We start from the raw sequence: 27,384 nt of genomic DNA on the forward strand, positions 1-27,384 counted from the left end.
ATACAGTAGAGCGTCGATTTTCCGAAAGTCAATCATCCGAAAGAATTCCAGTCGGCAAATTTAAATTTTCGCCAGTGCTGTGGCGCTTCAATCTTTGGCTATGTCTTGGGCTACTCAAATATTTTACGTTTTTGATACTAAATTAACATCTGAAGTATAATTTTTTATTGTTTTTATATTTTTCAATATATTTATTTTGTTTGTACAAAATAAAAAAATAATTTTTAACGATACAATAGTCTTTGTTAGGCTTAACATCGACAAAAATTCAACGTGAAGCGACATGCAACGGAGAAAAATTTCAACATGGGATAGGTTAATATATTTTTTCGTACATAATCGGTTATCCAAAATATCAATTTTCTGAACAACCCAGTCCCCAATTGATTCGGATAATCGACGCTCTACTGTATTAATAGAATATTTGAAATTTTAAAAATTTAGTATTAAGACACATTTTAAAAATTTATTTATTTTTAAATTAATAATTAAACTAAATGAAAACTAAACTTTGGATTTCTTTTAAAATTTTCAATTTTATGAATTACTTGTATAAAATTTTCTGTTTTAAGATTTTTAAATGTTAATCTTATTATTTAGTGGTCAAGGTGATACTGTAGTCAGTGTATTGATTGATTTAAATGGCTTCTGGACTTATGAAAATAGAGAAGTTTTAGTGGCAGAAATGAATGAAGAAGCAGAAGTTTGATGTATAAATTCATATGAAGTACTGTATATCTAGATTAATGTTTTTTTCTATTTCATACATTTATTGTAAATATAAAGTCAATTTTTTTATAAATTATTGTTTGTAAGTTTACAAGTGAGATTTTTTTTATTTTTTAGAAATAAATTATTTTAATATATTTAAAAGATTGTTAAATTTTTAAATATATATTTTTATAAAGTTATTTTTAATAGTAATTTTTAACTATTTATAATTTACACAAATACTTCATTAATACAGTATCTAAATCATTATTCAATAGAACAGGGTTTTTCAAATTGTTAGCTGTAGATCAGTATTGATCTGTGGGAATTTTTGAATTGCAAAAAGTATAACCCAAAAAATTTAATTGCAAAATCTTTTGAAAACAGATACTGTATTTTAGGATAAACGGTTAATTTGTATTATTTAACCATTTATTAATTATTTATATTACTGGTTTAATCAGTTTCTTTGCTCAACATTAAAAACTGTTGAGAAAAGAAATTACTTAGCTGACAATTTTGTTTTATATCTTAGGATTACTTCTTTAACTTGATTCTAATTACACTGATTATACTTTGTAGTGGTTGTGTATGTTAAATTAAAAGCAGAATTAATAGATACAAATGTATTTTACCTGTTCCTTTAGAAAAATTTGGAAATTCCGCAGGTCTATAATACATATTGGGTAACCACTGAAACAGAATATTAGTATAATAAAAATCATAAATATAATAATACGTTGTAGGCCTGGCACACTAACGCGAATCTGCGTAAAGTACCCGTTAGGGAACAGCTATTTCCGGCACACAGTAGTGTCAATAATCATTGGAAAGTTGGAAAAATAATATAGTACTTTACACTCATTTCTGCCCTCTTATTCTAATATGGTAAAATCTTATGTTTTGGCTGTATCTTTCAATATAATCCACATGTTTATTGTATTCATACATAAATGAGTTGAGGAACTTTTACAGATTTACTTTTGAAAAAAATATGATTATATTAAGTGGTTGGATATCAATAGCATCCATGCTATTGTGACAATGTTATCATTTTATTTAACAATAATCAGCTTTTTCTTTGGTCACTTTTAAAATCTAGTATACATTTATCATATACGTAAGATATTTATAACTTTACTTCAAATGTTAACGTCAGATGTTCATGTTTTCGCGTTGAAAACTTCGGCTGCAACCTCGCTAATGTCTCATTTATTTGTATTACTTTCATATAAACAGTATGTATAATACATTTACTTTTTATCTTTGAAATGTAAAGTTGAAGTCATTTCTCATAGTTTTAGAAACTTGTAAAACTAATAGATTGTCAGATACAAACTGAGCATAGCAGTGTCTGCAACTGCTATTATGGACAGTTATAATAGCATAATAGCAGTTGGCATAATAGCATAATAATAGCAGTTGGCATGCTGCCATTTCTTAAAAACAAGGATAACTTAATTTATTCTAATCACTTCAGTTTAGCAATACTATGGAGTTAAGACATTAAGCATATCATGATTAATAGATTTAACTTTTCAATAAAGTACTTATGGTATTTTTCAGTATATTTTATTAGCATATACAAATTTGTTCCAATTTTTGTATTATATATTTTTTATCTATTAAAGGTATTATAGGTAATTCAAATTCCATTAAAGCATCATCAAATAAAAATAACTATCATAAATACTAGTTGATTCAAATCAACTATANAAGGCCACTATATTGAATACATGCCATATTGTTAGGAAATTCCTTAATACAGACACTGACACACACATTTAATTTTAGTTTTGTTTTGGTTGCTATGCCTTGACTTTGGTCTGGCATAGTACACAGCCACCGGTGTGAACTGAGTATAACTCACAAAACATAATAATAATAATAATCTCCCTTGGTCACCACCAGGTCATGGTGGGAGAGCCCAGTAATTTTACTGATTCATAGGGCAATGCTGGCTGGAGCACAAGCTCCTGGTAGGGACACCCATGCCAGTAAGGTCTATGGGGAGAAATGAAGCTAAGAGTGACCACACCCACATTCTGTGAAGATATTTATCATGGTAGTAACCAGACTAAATATGATACCAGCTCAGACATTGCCTGGGTTAACAAGGTCTGTGTTCGTGGGTTAGGCAGAGGCTCATGTTTGAAAAATAGGCCACAGTCTCCCTTGGTTACTGGTGGCGAAAGCAGTGCCGGCCCAAGCATGGCTACTGCAATGCTCTCAACAGATGTGAGGAATCAACCTAGCCCTGTGGCAATTTATCCACAGACCACAAAGGCTAGAAAACCATCAGATGAAATAGACATCACAAATGAACAAGTTTATCATCCATACTTACTACACCATCATAAAATTTGAAACAAACATGACAGCATACAGACAACAACTACACCATAGATTCACACAACAATATCCTCACCTCACGTCATTGAACTAAGGGTTGTTGATCAAAAAAGAACAATTATACACAACAACCTTATCACACAAACAACAGACACTTCCTCATCCATCACTGATAACATAGACATAGAATTAGTTAATATGCTCTCACTTATATTTCAGGAAACACTCACTAAATATACAGATACAGATTCCACACAAATACCAAAACTCAACATGTCTAAGGTAGTAGAAAAAATACTAAATTATGTAAACACTCACTACCACGCTATATTTGTTTAATTTCTACACTCTCAGACATTCATACTTTAGTTTATGCTGGGGCACTCACAGTTGTGACAAACTACGGACTGAAAATACAATCCTGGATAGATACATACAAAACACAATTTTATCACAAGCCTGCCTGGCAGAGAAGAATAGAAAAACAAATAAATGACATAAGACAGCAATTAGGCAGGCTGACACAATACACTAAAAACACTCCAATTAAAGAAATAATTAAAAACATTTTCAAGAAAATCAAAACACAAAACATGAACATCACAATACACACATTACAGAATACATTGATACACTAAAACAAAAACTCACAGCTAAAGCACATTGACGCTAACAATACAAAACATGTATACTATAAAAACAACAAAATAAGTTATTTGCAAACAATGAAAAACTTTTACAGACAAATTAGTACCAAAAGAAACACTGATACACAGCACAGTGGCACACCAACAGAAGAAGAACTCATAACTTATTGGTTTTTTCTTTGGTCCAGTGCTGTTACACACAATGCTGATGCAGACTAGATTGAGAAGGAGAACAAAAACTTGCACAACATACCAACTATGCCCTCTGCTGAAATAAACATACACAACATCCACTACACTGTTAACAGAACACACAACTGGAAGACACCTGGTGTAGACAACATTCACAATTTCTGGTACAAAAAGTTTACATCGCTGCACCAGGAACTAGCTAAACACCTAACACATCATCATCAATCCACAAGACATGCCAAAATTTCTTACTCNGGCAGAAATGAATGAAGAAGCAGAAGTTTGATGTATAAATTCATATGAAGTACTGTATATCTAGATTAATGTTTTTTTCTATTTCATACATTTATTGTAAATATAAAGTCAATTTTTTTATAAATTATTGTTTGTAAGTTTACAAGTGAGATTTTTTTTATTTTTTAGAAATAAATTATTTTAATATATTTAAAAGATTGTTAAATTTTTAAATATATATTTTTATAAAGTTATTTTTAATAGTAATTTTTAACTATTTATAATTTACACAAATACTTCATTAATACAGTATCTAAATCATTATTCAATAGAACAGGGTTTTTCAAATTGTTAGCTGTAGATCAGTATTGATCTGTGGGAATTTTTGAATTGCAAAAAGTATAACCCAAAAAATTTAATTGCAAAATCTTTTGAAAACAGATACTGTATTTTAGGATAAACGGTTAATTTGTATTATTTAACCATTTATTAATTATTTATATTACTGGTTTAATCAGTTTCTTTGCTCAACATTAAAAACTGTTGAGAAAAGAAATTACTTAGCTGACAATTTTGTTTTATATCTTAGGATTACTTCTTTAACTTGATTCTAATTACACTGATTATACTTTGTAGTGGTTGTGTATGTTAAATTAAAAGCAGAATTAATAGATACAAATGTATTTTACCTGTTCCTTTAGAAAAATTTGGAAATTCCGCAGGTCTATAATACATATTGGGTAACCACTGAAACAGAATATTAGTATAATAAAAATCATAAATATAATAATACGTTGTCAAAATACATTGAATGTAATTAAATGAATTAGAAGAATACAAAGTGAAATTACAGTTTAATATTTTCAGATAATTTAAATTGATTATTAAACAAAATATTTTTTTTATAATCTTCAAATTTTTCTTATGATGATAACAACATACTTTAACTTGAAATTTGTAGTAGCTATTATTATATATTATACAGTTCTTTATAATACATATCCAATAATTAAAATAAATTAATGATTAATCTTATATTCATTATTTATTCTCTGTAATAACTGATTTTAGATCATCACATAAATATATTGAAGTCAGTCATTTAATTCTATTTTAAACAGTAAATTAGTTTACGTTCAATATATTTTTTAGTTTTGAATTAATTTCCATGCACTGTTTGTATAATTACAATAAAAGGTGAAATCAGTTTCAAATTATTAATTACTAATACTAAAATCATATACGGTGGGTGATCGGTTAATGAACAGTTTGGATAGTGAACAAATCAGATAACGAACACTTACGAAAGATTTTTATGATCAGACAACGAACACATGTTTGGATAACGAACACTTTACTGAACAAACATAAAAAGAAGCGACGGAAAATAATGAATATTGATTGGTCTTCCCTTGTCTTTAGGCAACAATTCGAAACTTTTCGGAGCGCAGGAGATGTCGACATCAATTACTCAACCTGGTATATATTGCTCAAATAGTATTCCTCTGAGCTTTGAAACCCTCTCTTGTAATTCCAGCCTTTTATTTTTCTGACAGAAACAATTCTTTTATAGTATTCACGGGACTGTCAGGTGTTCACTCGTTAAGTTTTGCATCGGTTTTGCGAGTATAATAGCCAAGGTAGAGAGTGGGCAGAAGATGTCTGATGTTGCTGGGCAGTATGGCTTGAACAGGTCTACAGCAGGCACAATCTTAGCTATGAAAGATATATCAAGAAGTCTCAAGCTGCTAATGGAGTAATGAAAATTACATCTGAGAAATAAAGAGCATTTTAAAGCTCATAATGGAACCTGAAACTGATCTGACGACAAAAGAACTCTAAGAACTCTCAAATGAAGAATACCAAGAAACTCAGTGAGATGTGTTTTCTTTTGAAAAAGATGACGAAAGAGGACCAATGTCAAAATCTGCTACTAAAGATCTTTTGAAGTGAGAGGGTATCAGAACAATGATGATCCAAGTGGCATCCAAACCAGAATAAGGTTAATGGGATTGGGGATCTCTACAATTACAATACTATTAGTTATCGAAAAATCCTGAAGAAAAGAGAAAAGCAATCGACATTGGACAGATTCTCTAAACCCCACAAATGGAAAAAACATGACTAATAAAAATGTGAGACTGCACATATATGTATTTTTACTATTACATATAAATAAACGTAGTAATTCGTCTCCGGAATGAATTAATCAAATTACCATAAAAACCTAAGGTAAATCGATAATCGGTTAACGAACAATTCGGATAACGAACAAAGTCTTGGAACGGATTATGTTCGTACAATCACCCACTATATTATAAATGTAAATATGAGATGGTATCAAAAAGTTTCCTGACTAAGCCTATAAGAATTTATAGGATAATGTTATTAGAATTTAATCAATTTATTTATTTAAGCTTACTGGTACAACTATGATGTGGGGAGAAAACATACAAAAATTATACAAGATCATACAACATATCCATTAATGAAAAAAAAACAAATACACACAGCTTATAATTAAAATACAAAGCTAAATTCAAAACCTAAAAGTGGAAGAACTATCTAAAAGAAAAAGAAAAATTTACAAGAAAACTAGGCTATATCTTATCTAAAATGTGAAAAATCTGATTAGTCTCTTATCTACAATCAGATAGTCTCCCAAATAACCAAAGGTATCCACTGGTTAAATAATGTGCAAACCACACCCCTAGGATGCAATTAACATAAAAATACTAACAACTTTTCACTAAGAACCTAAAAGAAAAAACATTAAAAAAAATCACATTACCACAAAGCCAACATCATGAGATAAACAATTAAACCCTTTTAATAAAAATATATACCTTGAAAAACAAATCAGTATCTCATATTACTTTTACAAAATTATTAAACAAAAAGCTGCCATAATATTACAAGAAAGGTTATTGTTATAAAAAAAAAGCAGTCAAAAAAAGATATATTCAAATTTTTTACCAGCAATAGATGCTTGATAATATACCATTATTTAGCTTTGAAATAAAATTATCAAAATGAAGTTTATTTATTAAAGTTAAATCATTTATATATTTAAACAAATTTTCAAAATCAATCCCATTCCTCATACAATTCACAGACAGATACTTTGTCTGGGCAACTCTACCTGTTTCAAAGCAAACTACAAACAAATCTTGCTAAGGTGCTCTTAAACTTAATGTTCTAAAACCCCAATTAATACAAGATCATGTAAAATAATGGAACCAATGAACACTCCATACACATCAAATATCCAGGAGTACATCTTGGGAGCCCATATAACCTCTTAACAAAAGTAAGTAATACTACATCCAAAATCTCTGCTTGAAGCCACCATACTTTGGAGGCATAGAGAAGAGAAGAACCTATAACTCCATTAAATAATTTTAACTGATCCTTCAAATTATGCAATTTTGCAGAATTACAAATTTATCCAACTTTATTTCAGCATTAACTCTACAAACCCTCACATGAGTATTAAAATTACTGTTACTTTTAAAGGTCACACTGAAATACTTATACTCTGAAACAACTATAACATGTTCTAAGCTCATCTTGTAGATGGCTCAAATTGCTTCTCTGCTAAAACCGTAGTCCTATCTAGCTCGTCTCAATAATGCTGCTATCTTGAGGTTTGTTCTTTCTCGAACACTCCTCAAATGGGGCATCCAGCATAGTGTCTGGTCGATGACAACACCAAGGTACATTAACTCGTTCACTCTTCGAATGGGGTTACCCCAGATTCAGTATATTGGTGGGTGTGCCAACATACTGGTCTGGGCCACCATCAGGGCCTCTGATTTCTCGGGGCTAAAGGACAGCTTATGCAGCTCTTCCCAGCAAATTTACCACTACCATTGATGAACCATGTTTCTGATAAGAAAAACACATCATACTTTAATAAAAAGAAAAATTCTAAAAGGACTGTGGTTTATTGTTGATTCTGGTACAGTTTAATGCCATAACAGAGGAAGAAGTCAACAATGGTTGCTATGAACAAACCAGAACAACCTTGGCCAATGCTTCTTATATTTATACCAAACCTCATCATCTATCAATTTGAAACACATGCTTCTTGAGCCTTCCATTCTGTTTCTCCTCTGAAACAGTCTTAAATTGTATCTAATATTGCTTAAACACTTTGAGAAATCATCATACACAAACACATTAAGATTCCAGTTCTCAAAATATGACCTTTTTAAACCTTAATTTATAGCTAAAAGAACCAAATTGACAAATTACTAATCTTGCTTTATCACCATCTCTTTTTCCCAACCCATTGTTCATTTACAAAATGCAATGAGGATAAATTCAATATATGAATTACAATAAGATTTCACTATGTCAAATACTTCCAAAGATGATTCCTCTTTCTTTTGCTTCAATCTCTGAATAACAACATTATTCATCCTTCTCTGATTATCCACAACAACCAGTTCCCTCTCAAATAAACTCAGTTTCATGTAAACTTTATCCATATCAAGGAAATTTCCTTGATATGGATAAAGTTTACATCTCCATTTACTTCCTTTCCAACCTTTACTTTAACCTACACTAACTTTACCTCAAAATCAACCAAGGCCTCATCTACATTCTTAATCCATTCTGTAAGTTGATCCAATCTTTTGATAAACTCATCAATTTTACTATTTAGCAAAGCATGCAATTGCAATAAAAGACAAACTCTTTCTACCACATCAAAACTTGACACCTTCAGTAACTTCAAAATATCATCATCTCCAGAAGGCCTCACATCTTAATCTAGTTGATGATCACTCTGAAACATTTGGAGAAAAGGTATTCTTCTTTCAAGCTTGAGACACAATAACAAACTACACTTACATAGAAAGTGAAAAAAAAAAAAGAAATCAGATTAATCTCTTATCCACAAATCAGATAGTCTTCCCTATTAGAATTTAATTGCCATCCCTTTCAGAATAGTCCCTTGAGAGCAATACAGCAATTTCATGACTCAAAGATACCACTAAAGTTTTCTTCCTGCAGGTTATCCAATAACACCTGCAATTCCACTTGGATTTCATTGATGATCTTGAAGCAATGCCCTTTCAACTTCAATTTCATTTTTAGGGCAAAGTCATGGGCTAAATCAGTTAAATAGGGGGAGTATATGGAACAACCAGCATCCTGTTTTATACCAAAAACTGTTGTTTTCAGGGAGATGAGAGGGCATGTTGTCGTGTTGAAACAGCCAGTTGCAGTTGTAAATGTGAGATGAAGACCAGAACAGAACATGGGAAATGTGAGATGAAAAAGACCAGAACAGTCTTTTTATTTCACATTTTCTCATAAGTGCCTGAAAACATTGTAGTAAAAGTCAAAATTGACTTTCACGTTGTGAGCAAGAAATTCTCAGTGAATAATGCTCCTAATGTAAAAAAAACCATTAGTATGCATTTTGTCATACTTCTGACCTGTGCCTTTTGGTTATGGTGACTGTGGGCTCTTCCATTGCAATGACTGGTAGCCTCCATAATAGAATCCAACCATTCCACAGAGCTGATGGATTGTTCAACAACTGTCCTCATGGATCAGTTGCAAATTTTTTTGGCAATTTCTTTTGTTTTGCTGGTGGTTGGCCACCCAGAACGCTCATCATCTCAGACACTCGACCAGCCTTGAAATGCATGTGCCACTCAAACATTTGTGTTTGACCTAACAAATGTTCACCAAAAGCCTAACTGGTCTTTGCACTACTTTACAAAACTGCATTTAACAAAAGAATGTGTGTTTGCACCATGATGGCACTAGGCATAACGAATCAGCCGATTTGGAAGTGATGACTTTGACAAGCATGTGCACTTCCATTGATGGTATAGTAATGACAGCTACGGTCCAGGAATTTTCTGATATCATCTCGTACATGCATGCATTTTAATAAACATGAGAAGGTACTATTTTTTCTTTAATAATATCAAATTTTTTGGAGAACAGATTATTTTAGTTTAATAAATTAATTTATTCATTTAAAAATATAATGCATTATATATTAATATCAATTTTTTTTTCATTCAAATGAAAGAATAACTACTTTTTATGTGATGATAATTTTGATTATTATAATTTTATCAAATATAATTTCACTCAGTTTAATTTTTATCTATTAAAGGTATTATAGGTAATTCAAATTCCATTAAAGCATCATCAAATAAAAATAACTATCATAAATACTAGTTGATTCAAATCAACTATATATACACATTAGATTTTTTTGTATTCAGAATATAACATTTTATCCAGTTATGTTACAAATATAGTTAATTCAACAAGTAATTGTAACTCCACGATAAAATAAAACATTTTGTTTTTAATGAAGCAAAACATCAAACAAAAACAAAAAACGTTTAAATACTTTTGAGCCTAAAATAAAGTTCTATGGCTGTGGAAGCAAAAACTTAAATTTCTTACATTTAAATTGTAGTGTTTTACAACCCTTATATTGCAAAAGTGTCTCAGGTGTTTTGAAAAAATATTAAATATTTTTTAGAATTTTGAATAAGCTCTTTTTTTAAAATTTCATTTATCTTTTATCTTTTTACTGCCTGTCAACTAAAGGGAGGAGGAGATATTCATTAAAGTGACAGTTGTAAAATTTGCAGCATCAGCATACTGTACTTAAAAGTTGCATGCAGCTATGTGTATGCCAGCATACCAACTGTACAGTATAAATGTTGTGGCTTATCAGCTTAAAGACTGATACTAGTAGCTCTTTACACATTGATTCAAATAATCTTTTTATTTTTTTAGTATATTTATGAAATTATGATTTTTTTTGTTTAATTTTTGTTGTCTTAACTTTAACATCTGCATTTCAAAATTTTTAAAAATCAACTGCAATTTATTTTGGTTTGTCGGATAATCATATTAAATTCAAAGTGTATTGCTAACCTGAAGAAGTTCGGAAACACTGCTTTAATGTAATATTCATGTCATTATTATTATAATGATTAGAGTTACCAACTTCTGAAGAGTTGATTGACTCCTTGAGTAGAAATTCCAGAAAATAATCTTAAAAGCAAAACCAACAAACAATATAACTATGGAATGTATATTCCTTATTAATGAAAAAGTACAAATTGACAATTTAATCTTCATTGAACTATAAACACTGGCTTAACTTATTGTCAGAAGATGAAGCAAGTAAACGTATATCTTATGATGTACGGAAATACACAGTTATATGTAACACGACTACATGCACAAAGAGAGGGGAGACACATGCTACACAGGGACGTAGCAAACTAGAACAAAGGAGAATGATCTTTGACCAAAAGAATGTGAAACTCGCTAACGTAGCGCCGTCTAGTAGAAAACATGTCTTAGTGACCTAGCACACAGGGATTACATTTTTGCTTTCTTTCACACTTATAAATATATATCCTTGAATGATTTAACATGATTTTCCTAACAAATGTAGAGAATCATTTTATAAACAAAAACATTTTATTGTTTTACTTTAATATTAAACAATAGATTGCATTTATGAAACTAATAAATGCTCTGTTTCTTGTTTTAATGGATCTGTCTTATGACACATACTAAATATAAAAACAAAAAATTTAGTGTCCAGGTAATATATACTATATACATGAATGAATAAATATGTAAATAAAAAATTATGCAATAATTCTTTATTTAAATCATTATGCTCTATAGGAAACAAATTTTTAAACACAAGATATTTGACACTCAGCAGAGAAACCAATAATGTGTAATTTCAGTTGAAATAAAATTGATTTCTATTAGATCTACAAGGTCAATAACTATATTTTTAGATTAAGTATAGATGACACAATAATTTCTTATTATGTTAAAAAATATTTGACTAAATAAGTTTTAAAATTTAAGATCACAAAAGACTTCAATAGTGACTAAATTATTTTTAATACTGTATTTTAGTTTTTAAACTTAAATATAATGATACTTGTCAAATAAAAAGAGTATTCAAAAGACAAATACAGTACAGTATTGAGAACTTTTTAACAGAATGCCTTGTATAGACTTTATTATTATAATGGCATATATAATAGCATAAGTCTTTTAATAGTTTTAAAATTAATCTAATATTTAAAAATTTTAATTTTGAATAAAATAATTGAATTTAAACAAAATTGAGTTTCTTATTTTAAACATTTTTCTACAAAAATTGAAAATCAATAATTTATCTAACATATTTCTCTTCCTCCTTTAAAAAATGCAATTATGTGAAATATTTGATTTAAAGTTCAGATTTTTTTCTCTTCTGATTTCCTTAATAATTAAAGTATGTACTCTAAAATTATTTTTATTTTTAGAAATTAATTTTTGATTAATTGCGTAAATAATTGTAAAAATTAAATATATTTTTTACATCTATAATTTATTTCATAAACCAATTAAGTAAATTAAACAAATAAACCTTAAGCTCATGTCATATAAAATGAATTAATACTAATATATCTACAGTTTGTATAAATTATCTTTAGGATCAATTCATTTCAACTTGTGTTAGAAAAATGGATTAATGGTTTGAGCTACAAGACAATCTGAAAATTGGTTAGTGATTGGCCTTGCTTTTTATGTTTGCATCTGTAGTAAAAAAAGAGCTAAAGTAGTGATTATATTTAATTCTGAACAAAAAATTATTTGTGTTTATTCATTTATATATTATAATAATGTTTTTTCTAAATCTCCATAAGAGACAGATAAAATCCTTATTATATGAAATAATTTGAGGATAAACAAAATAAAGCTAAATCTTTCTTGAAAAATAAACTTAATAATACAGTTGGTTGTGTGATTATGATGGTGTGATTGTGTATGTGTAAACCAGTATACATGTATATATGCCGCTCTTTTAATGAATGTTTTTATTTGTTGATATTTAAAAACTTTTGGCATCTTTATTCAAGAAAATTGCTGTCTGAATTGGGAAATTAATAATGAAAATGTTATATAGTTTGCTTTAATATTTACAGTTATTAAAGAGAAATTTTTGCATAATTGTAATATTATTGTACTTGATGATAATTAAATTTAATTTTAATTACATTAATAAAGATTTAGAGAATAACACTGATGTATTTATAAGATTTTAATTTTATAGCATAGACTTTTTACCAAGGACGATTTATCTTCCAAATTTTATATAACTAAATAATTTAAAACTAATATTTGTTAATATTGATAATTTTAACAAATTAAATATTAACAATCTTACATATAGTACCAAATTCAAATTATTGCTATTTATTTATTTTTCAAATTATTCTGAAACTTGTAATTAATATAATTTGATAATATTGTGCTTCATTTAACTAATAATTTTATGTATTTAATATTTACTTACATAATAGTTACAGTAAATATTTCAATATGAGTAGAACTTAAATATGAACATATACATTTTTAACATTCTTGTATTCATTTCACTGATTGTTATTTATAACTGTAACATCATTTTACCTATTATTTTTGGTTTTGCATAGTTTTTATAGAATATGTGTAGTTAAGTTAAATAGGGACATCAAATAGGTTGATCTCAGAAATTGTACAATATTTCAAAAACTGACATGTTATGTACTGTATTTTATTATTAAAAAAAAAAATATTGAAAATTGTGCTTTCTTACAAGTCGATAAAAGCAAAGTTGTTGACCTTATAGAACTGGTATATAAAACCTGAAAAATATTTTCTGCTGTGTTTATTGAAATTTTCTATTCAGAAACTATTTACATTTTTGAGATAATTTACAAGTGAAATGTCTTTTTCTTTTCCTTAATAAAATTATAATAATTGAGAACAAAAAATATATTTTCACTAAATGAATTATCATTACTCAACAAGATGTACAAGCTTGTTTTGATACTTAGTTTATTTAAATGTATTAAAGTAATTGGGCTGCAATTTGAAAAAATTGCAGAACTATAAATTCCCACAGTTGTTCGTCTGCCTGTCCTTCCTTAATCTCAAGAATGGAGTTAGTTAGATGAAAGTTGAGACCAGATATGGAAAGATTATGGGCAGGAAGCCCAAATTAACTGCATAGAAACTTCTGGTGCAAACCAGAAGTCATGTTATTTCAATTAAAAAATTTTTTCCCAAAAGGAATTAGATGAAGGATAGCACTCTATTGCTAACAGGAAAGGTATGATGTACTGTACAGGCACAACACTACTAATTTAAGGTAAAGAGCATATATTTTAAATTAAGAAATTATTAAAAATTGCAGCCCAGCGTTGTGACCATGTCACAATAAATAATTGCTTGTTCTTTTTATGATAAAATTATTTCAAATGAAGAAAATTTTGATACTGGTAAATTTAACTTTTTAAAATTATTTTGAAACAAAGTAGTGAAATTCTTAAAATCTATATTAATTTAGAGTGAGATAATTTCAAATTATTCAAAATATTAAAAAACAATTCTACAAAGTATTTAAAGTCTCAGTTGATAAATTTTATATATATGTAATTAACTAAGAATAATCTATAAGTTAATTAGGTGAATTGTTTATGATTTTCTTTTCATTATCTCTAGAAATTAAAATGCAATTTTTTTTTTTTAAATTATTAATTAAATTTTAATTTTAGCAAGTAGAATAATATATTCTTCAGAATCTAACAAGCTTGCATTAAGATAGTCATGTTTTTAAGTTACTGTATTTTGTTATAATAATAAAGTTTGAAATTGAGAATATATATATAAATGTTAAGATAAAATAGTGTGTTAGCTATAAATTTAAAGAGGGTTGCAATTAAATAATGAACCGCTGTCAAATTTAAAACAGCAAGTCAGCAGTTGGTTACAATTGTAATTTAGTAGAAGAATAAAATATATCTGTGCTTAAAACAGTTTTCAAAATGTCAGGATGATAAAATCAACCAAATAGAATTGAAAGTTAATCCATAATTCATGTAATATACTTTTCTAAATTGGGAATTACTAATATTCACTTCATTATGTGACTGTTACGTCAGTCTATTGATTGAAAAAGTAATCTGTTGGCAAATGATTCACCAGTTGAAATATGATTGTTTAGAAAGAAAATGGAAATATTCAATTTTATATTTTTAATTAAAATACTTTAATAAGAAAAAAGTTTATATAATTTTTTTTTTTGGAAATTTTCTGTAAAATTGATGTTTTAAAATAGAATATTAAATCGGTAATTTTATTTACATGTATACAATTTTAACATTTTAATAAAGTTTTTAAAGGCTAATTTTTATTAATTATAATTAATTAACGATTGCTTATATTCATTAAAAATGTGTATAATTTTTTCTGATTTGTTTTATATGTCTCTCAGATATCAGCAGTGCATAATTAATAATAATTAGCTAATATAGTGATATAATAATTAGTTAAGTAGCTAATAAAGGTGCTAATAATTAGCATTTTTATATTTAATTTCTCTCATATTATTTATAATAAAAGGTATGTTGCTAATTTTAACTTAAAATAAAAATTCCATTACGATAAATTAAAATATTTATTCTTATAAACAACAATAATTTATTTTATTGAATTTTTCTAAAATTCTTCCAAATTTTAAATGTAATAAGTTTATTAAATTTTGTACATTATTAAGTAATATACTTCGTAATATATACAGTAAAACCTGTCCAAAACGGAAACCTACCAAACCGAAAAAATACTAAGTACCGCGCGAGTCCGGTTTACACAGATTTTACTATATATCTTTATCGAACAGTTCAATATAAATTAATTCATACTTGTAACCAAGTATTTATTTTATTGCTGATTGACTCAAGCAAAATTGCTTAGGAATTATTTTGAAGAGTTGATCGATAAAAAAGCCGTCAAGGTTGACAAAACACATCGACTTACATTCATTCGATCTATATTGATTATTGATAATGAACTTTCCCTTCTGTATTTACAAAATTCGTCACCTTTTCTCTCTTTTATCTGCATAGATAACAGGAGAATAAATGAACGAACACAACGCACACGATACAGTAAAACCCACGTAAACCGGAATCGTACCGAATAGAATATTTTTCCGGTTTGGCAGGTTTTCGTTATAAGCGGGTTTTTTTAAACACAGGTAATCGCTCCGTTCTAAAGGGATTTTTTCCGTTATACAAGTTTTACTGTACTGTACATGAAAATCGTTGTTCATTTAATTTATAATTTCTCATTTATCATTTTTTACTTCATTGTTATAGGATTAAGACCGAATATACTAGAAGGCAAACTTAGTTATTTTTACAGTAATTTCAATAAGTTTCGCATCCATCATCATCATCACGTAGATTTATCGCAACAGAAGACGATCCGAAATACTTTATATTCAAATCGATCAACTTCACTCTCATCGCAAAGCATTAAATGTCACATTAATTATTTAAAAGAAAATTTAAAAAAAAAAGCTTTTTTAAAAATATTTATAACTAAAGACGTCTCACTTTTTAATTCGAAAAGATTTAATAAATAAATGTTAGAAAATTGAAAGATGTGTACAGTTAGGAAGCGACGAAAAACCTTTTAAGAAAAAAATTAAATTATATCTGTCTGATTTATTTCATTAGTGTTTGTCCTTTTGTGAAAAGCTATTAGTAACATAAAAAGAAAAAGAAATTCAATTTTGTAAGGAGGAAAAAAATGAAGATATACAGTGAAACCTGTGTAAACCGGACTCGCGCCATACCGAATATTTTTTATGATTTGAAAGGTTTACATTTTGAACAGCTATTTTTCTAAACACACAGCTCGCTGTGTACTGAACAATTTTTCACGTTTAGGCAGGTTTCCATTTTATTAAGGTTCCGTTTTTGACAGGTTTTATTGTATCCATTTATTTAAAAGTAGTTATGGAATTTTTCGTAGTTTTTTTTTTTAAATTCNATAATAAAGTTTGAAATTGAGAATATATATATAAATGTTAAGATAAAATAGTGTGTTAGCTATAAATTTAAAGAGGGTTGCAATTAAATAATGAACCGCTGTCAAATTTAAAACAGCAAGTCAGCAGTTGGTTACAATTGTAATTTAGTAGAAGAATAAAATATATCTGTGCTTAAAACAGTTTTCAAAATGTCAGGATGATAAAATCAACCAAATAGAATTGAAAGTTAATCCATAATTCATGTAATATACTTTTCTAAATTGGGAATTACTAATATTCACTTCATTATGTGACTGTTACGTCAGTCTATTGATTGAAAAAGTAATCTGTTGGCAAATGATTCACCAGTTGAAATATGATTGTTTAGAAAGAAAATGGAAATATTCAATTTTATATTTTTAATTAAAATACTTTAATAAGAAAAAAGTTTATATAATTTTTTTTAATGGAATCGATCCTTATAATATATTTTAGTTAGATCGATTTTTATAAATTCCCTGGCCATTTTTCATTAATTAGTACAAAGCGTTACAAACATTCCCTGATAGAGTTTAATCAATTGATTCGTTTTATTTTGGAAACATAATTAAGTTACTCATTGTGAAATATTACAGTAATTATAAAAATTTCGAATTGTCATGCAATTCGAAAATAGTGAATTTAATGCTACTTATAGTGATTTCCCCAACTTATTGGTCGCGACTTACTTGCGATTTTCGGGATTTTTATAATGATGCATTGATATAGAATGCAAATAACTCGATAATGCAATTTAAAAAAGGCAATTAATCATTTTCAAAACTTAATAGGAATTTTAATAAAGAACCGCTTTTAAAACTTTGTTAATTTAGTTTTCGATTAGGGGGAGAAGTATTTAATTAACTTTATACTTTCGTTGGTGTATTTGAAAATATTTAAAAAAAAATTATCTATTACAATAAAATTTACAATTTATCTAATAGAGAATTTCTTATTACGTAGAGTAATGCCCATGCAAATGAAGAGTGGACCCATGCTTCATTACAAAAGTAAGTTATCTTCTATGCATTAATCGATAGGACGAACAAACCGGTAAGAGGATAATGGAACATTTTCTTGTTTCAATAACTTTCATGTAATAGAATTTTTTAAAGTAATGATTGTCTTCGTTCCATTGCAGACAGATTTCTTTACATAGGCACTATTTGAATTTGGTAGCCAAGGAGACAATGTTATTCACTTATTTGTTCTTTCCCATACAATATGATAATCACACGGGAATACACTAGAATGGAGATGGGTACATATTGACCATTATCATACCTTTTCAATATTATACACAGAACCTATTCAAAGTTTATTGAATATAATTCACGCGTTAGGAAATTTTAATTGATTTTTTAGATTAATCTTCCTGGTTATTATTCAAAATACTTCATTTATCATTAAAAATTTACTTGTATATTATTATTATTATTATTTATACGCACATTTTAATGTCGATTACATAAATCTGGATGTATTCGAAGAGTTCCTTAGTTACTTTATAGTTTTTTGAATCATATGAAGTGCAATGGATTGATTTAATGGCTCTAAAATTTGAATTTTGTCCAAAATATGATTTAAATAAGTGCTATCGAATATTTATAAAATGTTCGTAGTGTTGTCCAGTAGTAATTTGTTTTATTCAAAAATTGATTTCTGATGAAATAAAACAATTTAAAACGATACCGTATNCCATTATCATACCTTTTCAATATTATACACAGAACCTATTCAAAGTTTATTGAATATAATTCACGCGTTAGGAAATTTTAATTGATTTTTTAGATTAATCTTCCTGGTTATTATTCAAAATACTTCATTTATCATTAAAAATTTACTTGTATATTATTATTATTATTATTTATACGCACATTTTAATGTCGATTACATAAATCTGGATGTATTCGAGGAGTTCCTTAGTTACTTTATAGTTTTTTGAATCATATGAAGTGCAATGGATTGATTTAATGGCTCTAAAATTTGAATTTTGTCCAAAATATGATTTAAATTAAATAAGTGCTATCGAATATTTATAAAATGTTCGTAGTGTTGTCCAGTAGTAATTTGTTTTATTCAAAAATTGATTTCTGATGAAATAAAACAATTTAAAACGATACCGTATATATAATATAATAAATAAAATAAATAGAAAAACCGTCGAATTACAATAAAATAAAATGCAAAAAAGAAAAATTAATGGAATTGAATGCTACAAAGTAATTAAAAACTATATTTTTATTATAAGAGATTTTTCTTCTATAGGTCTCACTTTTGGAAACGAATTTTTAAATCATCCTTTTAAATAAAGAAACGTAATTTAAAGAAACGTAATTATTTTATTTATTAAAATCTCTTGAAATTAGAGAAAAATGTAATTAATAATTATATTGTTCGCAGTTTTTTGAAGTTTTATAAGTAATTTCAAAAATTAGTTTTTTTAAACTATTTTAATAAAAGCATTAATGAATTTAATTTTTAAATTTTACAAAAGTACTGTTTTCTAAAAATATATAAAAAATAATTGAATAATATAAATGTTTATACTTTAGTTTAAAATATTAAAAATAAAATGCAATATATAAATTGAAAAGTATTATTTATTTGACAAATTTATGTGATTTACTATGTTTAGCAGAAACAGATCTTCATGAAATAACCAAATTCATCTTAGAATAATAGTAATTTACTCTTTTTTATGAACAGCGTTTAAATTTTATGCAAACATTTAAGTTTTGGTTAATTAAATTACCGATATATAATTTTCATAAAGTAAAATACAGGATTAGAGATACATTCAAAAAACTTTAGAATTAAATTGATTTGTTTCTAGCATGTAAATATTTCAATATATGTGTATCTTCGGCATACATTCTACTTTGATGGAAAGTTTTTTCTTGTGAAAAGAATCATCTTAAAGCTTATATAAGTTCTCCTTTGAGAGTTAAAGAACAAGCTTGAGCAGCTTACGTCCTACAAGATAATCCTCAGTCTATCGATCGAACGAAGACAATAACCCAAGTAGTTCATTGTGTTATCGAGAGAATCGTCCATTGTCGCTCTCTGACTCTAAATAAGTTTTTTGTGATTCGCTGTACTAAAACACACTCTTCTCTGTTGACAGAACGTATTTTTAAGAAAGATTGGAGGAGAGAATATGTCGTACTTTACGACAACAGCGCTCTCGTATGGCTGAAAATTGAGAAAGATAAACTAGAACCCGAGGGATCTCTTATGCTCAAGGATGCTCCAGAACTCGTGGCTTGCGGTCCCTTTACTATCCAAGTCCCAAACAGACCAGAAATTCCCGAAGGTTATAAAGTATCCCAGTTATTGGCTTTCGGATCTAGAAAGGACGAATCTGTACATTGGTTTCTTTGTAAAAATTCCGAGGACGTCCTGTAAGTAGTATTCAACTTGTAAATTATTCAAAATATAATATCTCAATGGTTAGTTCGAATTGAAATTTTTATTCGACTCTTATCAAAATTGCTGAAATCAAAGTTAGATAAAGAGAGACGATATCACTTATATCAAATACTCGATGTCTTTCAGATAATATATCAGTCTTATTCATGTTTTATTTTATTAAAAATGAAAACACGTTTCAAAGGAAACAAAACGATAGCAATGTTATGTAATATTTCAAATAAATTTTAAATTTCTCTCGCTAGTAGCTTAAATGCATAATTAAAAATCGTTTTATTTATATGTTCAAACAGTATAAGATGTGTATAAAATTTAATTTTTGCAACACAAATTATGCATGAAATTTATAGATCATGTAACGTTTACTATTGTATTAGTTTGCGAATATAACGCGAAAAATCTTTTATTTAAGATTATTTAAGATAAGCGCTATTGCTTTTCATAATCAAAACAAGTTCAAAATTATGCAAAATTAAACAGCACCACGAAAAAGAAGAAATTTTATTTAGAGAGTGTATAGATTTTAGCGTAAAGTTTTCTCTTAAATAAATATTTATACGATCGATGAACTCGAGTAGACAATTTTCGATTCTCGACTTTTGAATATCTCCAGTTAAAATTGTTTGAATAATTTCGAATAATTAAATCGATCGATCCTTTAGCCCGGATTTTAACGATTTATTCGAAAATATTCGTCGGATAATGTTTCTTTCGTCAAATATTCACGTCTTTATTCCGTATTCGTATTATGATAATTCTTTTCTTTTCAGAGCGTGGATAACTGCCATCAATAACACAGTAAGTCGATTTATGGCAATTTGTTTTTCTATATTTAAGTCTGAATTTTATAGTTGTCATCTTACATTTGTTATAGTTAGGTATAAATTTTAAATTAAATATACACTGGTACCTCGTACTTCAAACGGCCTCCCGAAACGAATTAAATTCGAAGTACGTGGCACCACTTTGAGTTATAAAAATTGTAAGCTCATTAAAATATACGTGTATATTGAAGGAAAGTTAAATTATAATTATTATTTATTAAAAAATCAATACCAAATGGGTGGTTAATATAATTTTTTTTTATTTTCAGCTTCCACCACCGCCTCCACCTCGTATCGACGAAAAGAATAAAACTATTTCGCGTAAGTAATTAAAATTATAAATATTATTCCTTTATATATAATATAAAATTCATTGGTTTTACACGCAGAAAGCGAGAAGTATAACGAAGAGGATGCATTTACTTGTGGCATGTTAACAGCAACAATATTAGGAACCGGTTGGGGATCGGGATGGGGTTGGGACGATCATGTGTCCGCATCGGATCACATGTCCAGCATCTCGGATGGAATGCAAAGTGATGGATACGATGTGAATATATTCGATGGAGACGGATGCGATTTTGATGTTTGCGCTTTTGCTTTTTAAAGAAAAACAAAGTAGTTTGAGAGAATATTAATAGATTTTTAGTCGATAAACTATTTGTATAGGAAAAAAACAGGGGGAAAAATGTTTGGTAATGTCGTTCTTTTTGTAAAACAGATTTATGTTAGTTTTAGAAAAAACAAGGAACGTTGTTTTGTATCCGTTTTAGAGATTTGGAGAAAATTATACAATAAATTATTGAAATATTATACACAGAACCTATTCAAAGTTTATTGAATATAATTCACGCGTTAGGAAATTTTAATTGATTTTTTAGATTAATCTTCATGGTTATTATTCANGAAGATTATGCAAGTATAAAAATGATCAGTTTTTTTAAGTTTTGACAGTATTAAAAACCGCTGTAAGAATTCTCGGTTTATTATATTATATTATTTTAAAACAGTATTAATAGTACATTAAAACCTGTCCAAAACGGAAACCTGCCTAAACGGGAAAAATTCTTCGGAACGGAGCGATTTTCTATCAATATATTTAAAAACTGTTTAAAACGGAAACCTGCCAATCCAGAAAAATATTCGGTACCGTGCAGTTCCAGCTTGCGTAGGTTTTACTATATACTGTATATCATTCTTATCAATTAACTAATTTAAATATAAACCGAGTTTTGTTGTTAAAGCATCATATCAGAGTAGTCAAATTTCGAATAATTTTAAATTATCAATTTAAAATACGTCATACTATTCAAACCAATCGATTGTTAGTTTGGTCGTTTTAAATAGTACACCCTATCAGAAATAAATAAATATTTTTATTTTTTAAATTGATGAATATTATATGAAACGGCAATTATTTATAATGGCACGGTCGCAGTTCTGGCTGCAGTTATTAATCATATTTTAATTTATTTAATTTAAAATATATGCTCTCCACTTCAAATTAGTAGTGGCTTGCCCCCGTACACCATACTTTTCCCTTTCAGAATAAAGCCGTGCCGGTCATCTATCTAACTCCTTTCGGGGAAAAATTTTCAAATTGAAATAGCATGACTTTCGGTTTGTATCGGAAGTTTGTGTATAGTTATAAATCGGGGCCTTCTGCCACTCAGGTTTACATATCTGGTTTCAGATTTCATCTATCTAACTCCGTTCTCGAGATTAAGGACAGACAGACGGACGACAGTGGGAATTTATAGGTGTATAATTTTTTTTTGAAATTGCAGCCCAATAAATTAAATTTTTTTCAGTTATTAGGCATTAATTTATATTAGGAAAAAATATATTTGCAAGTTTTAATAGTCCATATACAGCATATCGTTATTTTTCGATCTTAAATGGCTTTCCGAAAATACTGTCAAGTGTTTTTTAAAATCGAAGAGAGAGAGAAAGATTGGTAAAGGGTTGTAAATGGAAGGCGTTTTAAGAGTGTTGTCTTTTCTGTTTTCTACTTTACTAGGGCCAGATGGACTGTTAGAGTATCTCTTCTCACGAGAGGATAGTTGTCGGCTTGACAAATGGAATACGACAAAAGGGTACACGTCGAAGATGCATTCCGCTGGGAGGAGATTAAAGTAACACACAAACACAAAAAATATATATACAGTACATAAAAGAAATGCTTTCATCTCAATCTCTCTAATACCGATTCATTCCTTGAATAATTCTAACGAAATCGATTCAGTATATTCACATTTATGATTTTATTTCTTTATTTTTATCTTAATTAAATCGACATTAAATATCTAATTTTTATAATTACAGAAAACCTGCGCAAACTGAAAGGTGCTAAATATATTTTTTGGTTTGGCGAGTTTCCGTTTTGAACAGGTGATTTTAAACAGAAAATCGACCCGTTTCCCGTTTAGATAGGTTTCCGTTGTATTCAGATTCCGTTTTGGACAGGTTTTACTGTAATTTTTCTCGCTTTTTTCTAGTACAGGTCCCGAACCGAAAGTTTCTACGATGAATATATTGAATCTATTTTTACATTTCATATGACTCAATACAGCTCCGAGGAAAAAGAAATTGAATTTATATATATATATATATAAAATTGAAAATTTTCGCTTCTTGCAGCGAGAAACCGATTTTTATAGGAGTAAAAATATCAAAATTCCTGTTTCAAAATAGAGAATCGTTTACATCAAGTAATCGGACTTTGCCAATTCAGATCGATTTGAAAAGTTAAAAAAATAAATAAATAAATGCTCTCAGGTTTTTAGATATAATATACTTAATCCATTTTATTTTCTAATTTATATATTTTGTTTTTAGCATATTAGGTTATATATACAGTATAATTCCTGCTCAAGCCGGAATCGCACGATACAGAATGATTTCGGTTTGGCAGGTTTCCGTTTTGAACAGTTTTTTCTTAACATAGAAAAGTGCTCTGTTCCGAAGAATTTCTCCCATTTAGGCATGTTTCCGTATTGAACAGGTTTTGCTGTTTTATGTTTTTACTAAATTGCAATTTAACTTAATTTTGTAGAATAACTTTTACGTCTATTTAAAACATTTCTTTCTATAAAAATCTAAAAATTTATCATTTCAATTAACTAAATCTGTAAGTAGATACTTGCCAAATATGAACTTTTACGATGAATAATTTGCTTATTGCGTGTAAAATATTATCTTTTATCCTGCTTTCTCTAATGTGAGCTCTCAATTTTGTCAGAGGTTAATAAATCGTAAGGTTTTTTTTTTTTTTACTTCTCGATGACCTTTCTATTGCTATCAGTAATGGCGAATTTACTATTTTACTTTCCCTATTTGTTGTGTTTGTAACACGGGAAAGTATTGGAATCGTGTCAAACTTGACCCTACGGGTTTTTTGCAAATCTCCATGTTTTGAGATCTCCCGAAGTCAAAAAGGGGCGGGGAATTTTCGTGGACATTGTGTGTGTGCGTGTGTGTTAGCGTCTATATTGTTGAATATCTCAAGATGGAATAACGATTAAAAAACAAATTTGGCATGGTAACTTCTATATAAGGGGCATAGATGCTATTAAATTTTGGTGGCTAATGGTCGAGTGTGTCGGACTTACTGAAGATTTTACTCGTTATTAGTATTTAATTTTTTTTAATATAAAACTCATTTCATCCCTCAAAATTAAGCTTTTTGACATTTTATAATAATTAATAATATAAAAGTTATTTTTTAAAACAAAATGTCCTAACAGATGGCTCCAACACAATTTTAGTTTTGTGATATATCTTATGTTTTTGCAACTCTGCTGGATTTTTTAATTTTAAATGTATAAAACAAAAAACAGAAGGTTATTATGATAAATAATATGTTTAAATGTATGAAACTGCTATCTTGTAATCTTCTGCAAATTGTTCTATAAACTTTTTATTTTGTTTAACGAACCAATAAATCGTAAGGTGTCTTGTTAGATGACCTTTCAAGTAATGAAGATGGATTATCAATATTAAATTTACTTTACAGAGTCAAAAATATAATTATGATAGAATTTGTTTACAATAGAAAAAAAAATCTCATCCTTCAACATTTTTCTTTCGTAGTGAACTTTTTTCTTTTTAGCGACATCAATAAATTTTAACGCTTGTTAAATGACCAGGTTGACCTTTTCACTAGATGCTTGGTTGTGACGATCGGTTTTAATCTTAGTAACTAATGGGTCAAACAGTGTAATATTTAAATACATATTTTCATTAAAAAAAACATGATTCGTTTAGAGAAAGCCTATTTATAGAATAATGGAGATAAAGTTTGTTCATTTATTACATATACAGTATGCTCAAAATGGAACTTAAAAGAAAAACCTGCCTAAACGGGAAAAACTCTTCGGAATGGAGCGATTTTCTATGTTAAAAAAACCCACTCTAGACGGAAAACTGCCAAACAGGAAAAAATATCCATCAGTACCGTGCGATTCCGATTTACGCAGGTTTTACTGTATAATTAATTATGTATTAATTTTATTAAAAATTAATATAATTAAAATCTTTTAGCGATTGCTTTATAATTTAATTCATTAATATATATTTTTTAGTATATCAGTATCTATAATTATCATTCCAAAATTATGAGGTGTATATTTATAAGAGAAGAATATGCATAAAAAATTTTTTGTTTAAACAGAGTAACTGACAATCACTTCGAAAATTGTGATGTAACAGTACTTTATGTAATAATCATTCACTCTTCAGAACAAAAGATTGAATTTGGCCAATTTCCAAATATTTTTTTTTTTGTCTTTTTTTTCTCTTTTTACTTTTACGGCTGTTATATATAACAGAAGGAAAGTCTGTCGATTGGTCAAAAAAATGATCCCCAGGATTTTTACATTTTTGGACTCGGGCCTTGAACGCCGAGAAATGTAAAAACAAAAACAGGGGGAAGTTTCTCTGTAGTGGTTTGTTTGTGTGTAATATCCCCTGGTGTCTTTGCCGAAAATTTCTGAAATTTTTTGTGTATTGGGTAATTGATGGTATTAAATTTTAGTGGTTAAAGGCCAGGGAGTGTGGAGGTAGATGGGAGTCGTATGTCATATCTCGAGTAATCTGGACGTAATGAAGATGATATTCGTTATTGACATTTAAAGCTTTTTCTTTTTTTTAAACAAAACTCATCTCTACCCTCAAAATTAAGCTTTTTTGTCGTTTTATAAGAATTAATAATATAAGGTTTTTAAATAAAATTATCTTAAAAGGTGGTGCCACACGCAATTTTAACTTTATTGCCGGAAAAGTTACGCAACTCTTAGTCGGATTTTATTTCGTTTAACACGACCAAGGATACATCTCATTTAAAAATTATGTAGTTTTTGTAATTTTTTCTTGCTCATAATATAAAATTTCATATTTTTAAAAATTCAATAAAAGTATAAATTTAATTAATATTTTTATTTTTGCATGCTTATAAGGGACAAACGGATAAGTATGCAAACAATTCGTTTCATACGAAATGAACTGTACCATTGGTTTGTTGTTATCTAATAATTGGTGTTTCTAAGTTATGTCATAATTCAAAGGAAAGAAATAAAAATTTATATTTTTATACACGAATAATATATTTTTAATATAAAAAAAATAAAGGGAAGAAAAGGATAGTTTTTAGACGAGTTAGTTAAGACGACGACGACAATTCTAAATTGGCGATATTTATTTCATTGTTTTTATGGTTCAACATACCCATTCGAGACGGAATAGTTCATTTGAACAAAACTCTTATTAAAGGAAAGGAAAAATATAAAATTAAGTGCCTTTTAATAAGTGTTTTTTGTTTTTTTTTTAATTTTGAGCCATTTTTTCTTAAAAAATCCTGCATTAAAGAGATTAAAATGCATAAGAAACGATCGATAGTACTTGAAAATTTTATTTACTTCGAGCCAAAAAAGAGTGGAGGAGAAGAGAAGGGGAAAGAAAAGAAAAAACGAACGGCATTTGTGCCCTTCTCTCTAGAAATGCTTTTCCAATTTCTATCGCCAGAGTGAGCTGCGCAATGAAATCGTATGCCGAGTTGAGATGAGCGCTTTCCAAGTGGTCATGTGCGAAT

At 28.1% G+C, this 27,384-nt stretch overlaps 2 protein-coding genes across 6 annotated transcripts in view; both read left to right on the plus strand.

Moving 5' to 3' along the window:
• LOC111626333 (serine/threonine-protein phosphatase 2A regulatory subunit B'' subunit gamma-like) overlaps nt 1-4,295 on the plus strand; it is a 33,390-nt gene extending 29,095 nt beyond the window's left edge. For 3 of the 4 annotated variants that reach the window (XM_023369660.1, XM_023369658.1, XM_023369661.1), the window contains one exon: nt 601-841. In XM_023369660.1, coding sequence (XP_023225428.1) covers nt 601-709 — 109 coding nt within the window. In that variant the 3' untranslated portion in view covers nt 710-841. Of the gene's footprint in view, nt 1-600; nt 842-4,221 lie in introns of those variants that run through there. The other variant, XM_023369659.1, reaches the window with a different exon arrangement.
• LOC111626334 lies at nt 605-22,075 on the plus strand. Of its 2 annotated transcripts, none has more exons than XM_023369662.1 (6): nt 605-727; nt 18,004-18,050; nt 20,168-20,444; nt 21,243-21,270; nt 21,566-21,617; nt 21,686-22,075. In XM_023369662.1, the coding sequence occupies exons 1-6, from the start codon at nt 723-725 to the stop codon at nt 21,901-21,903; spliced, it is 627 nt and encodes a 208-aa protein (XP_023225430.1). In that variant the 5' UTR covers nt 605-722; the 3' UTR covers nt 21,904-22,075. The 2 variants fall into 2 exon arrangements, with proteins under 2 accessions (XP_023225430.1, XP_023225431.1); XM_023369663.1 differs by lacking the exon at nt 605-727 and adding an exon at nt 4,170-4,206.
• Nucleotides 22,076-27,384: the final 5,309 nt, after the last annotated feature.

Source organism: Centruroides sculpturatus, unplaced genomic scaffold, assembly GCF_000671375.1.
Source record: "Centruroides sculpturatus isolate CEXI.00-Female unplaced genomic scaffold, Cexi_2.0 scaffold26, whole genome shotgun sequence".
Taxonomy (NCBI): domain Eukaryota; kingdom Metazoa; phylum Arthropoda; class Arachnida; order Scorpiones; family Buthidae; genus Centruroides; species Centruroides sculpturatus.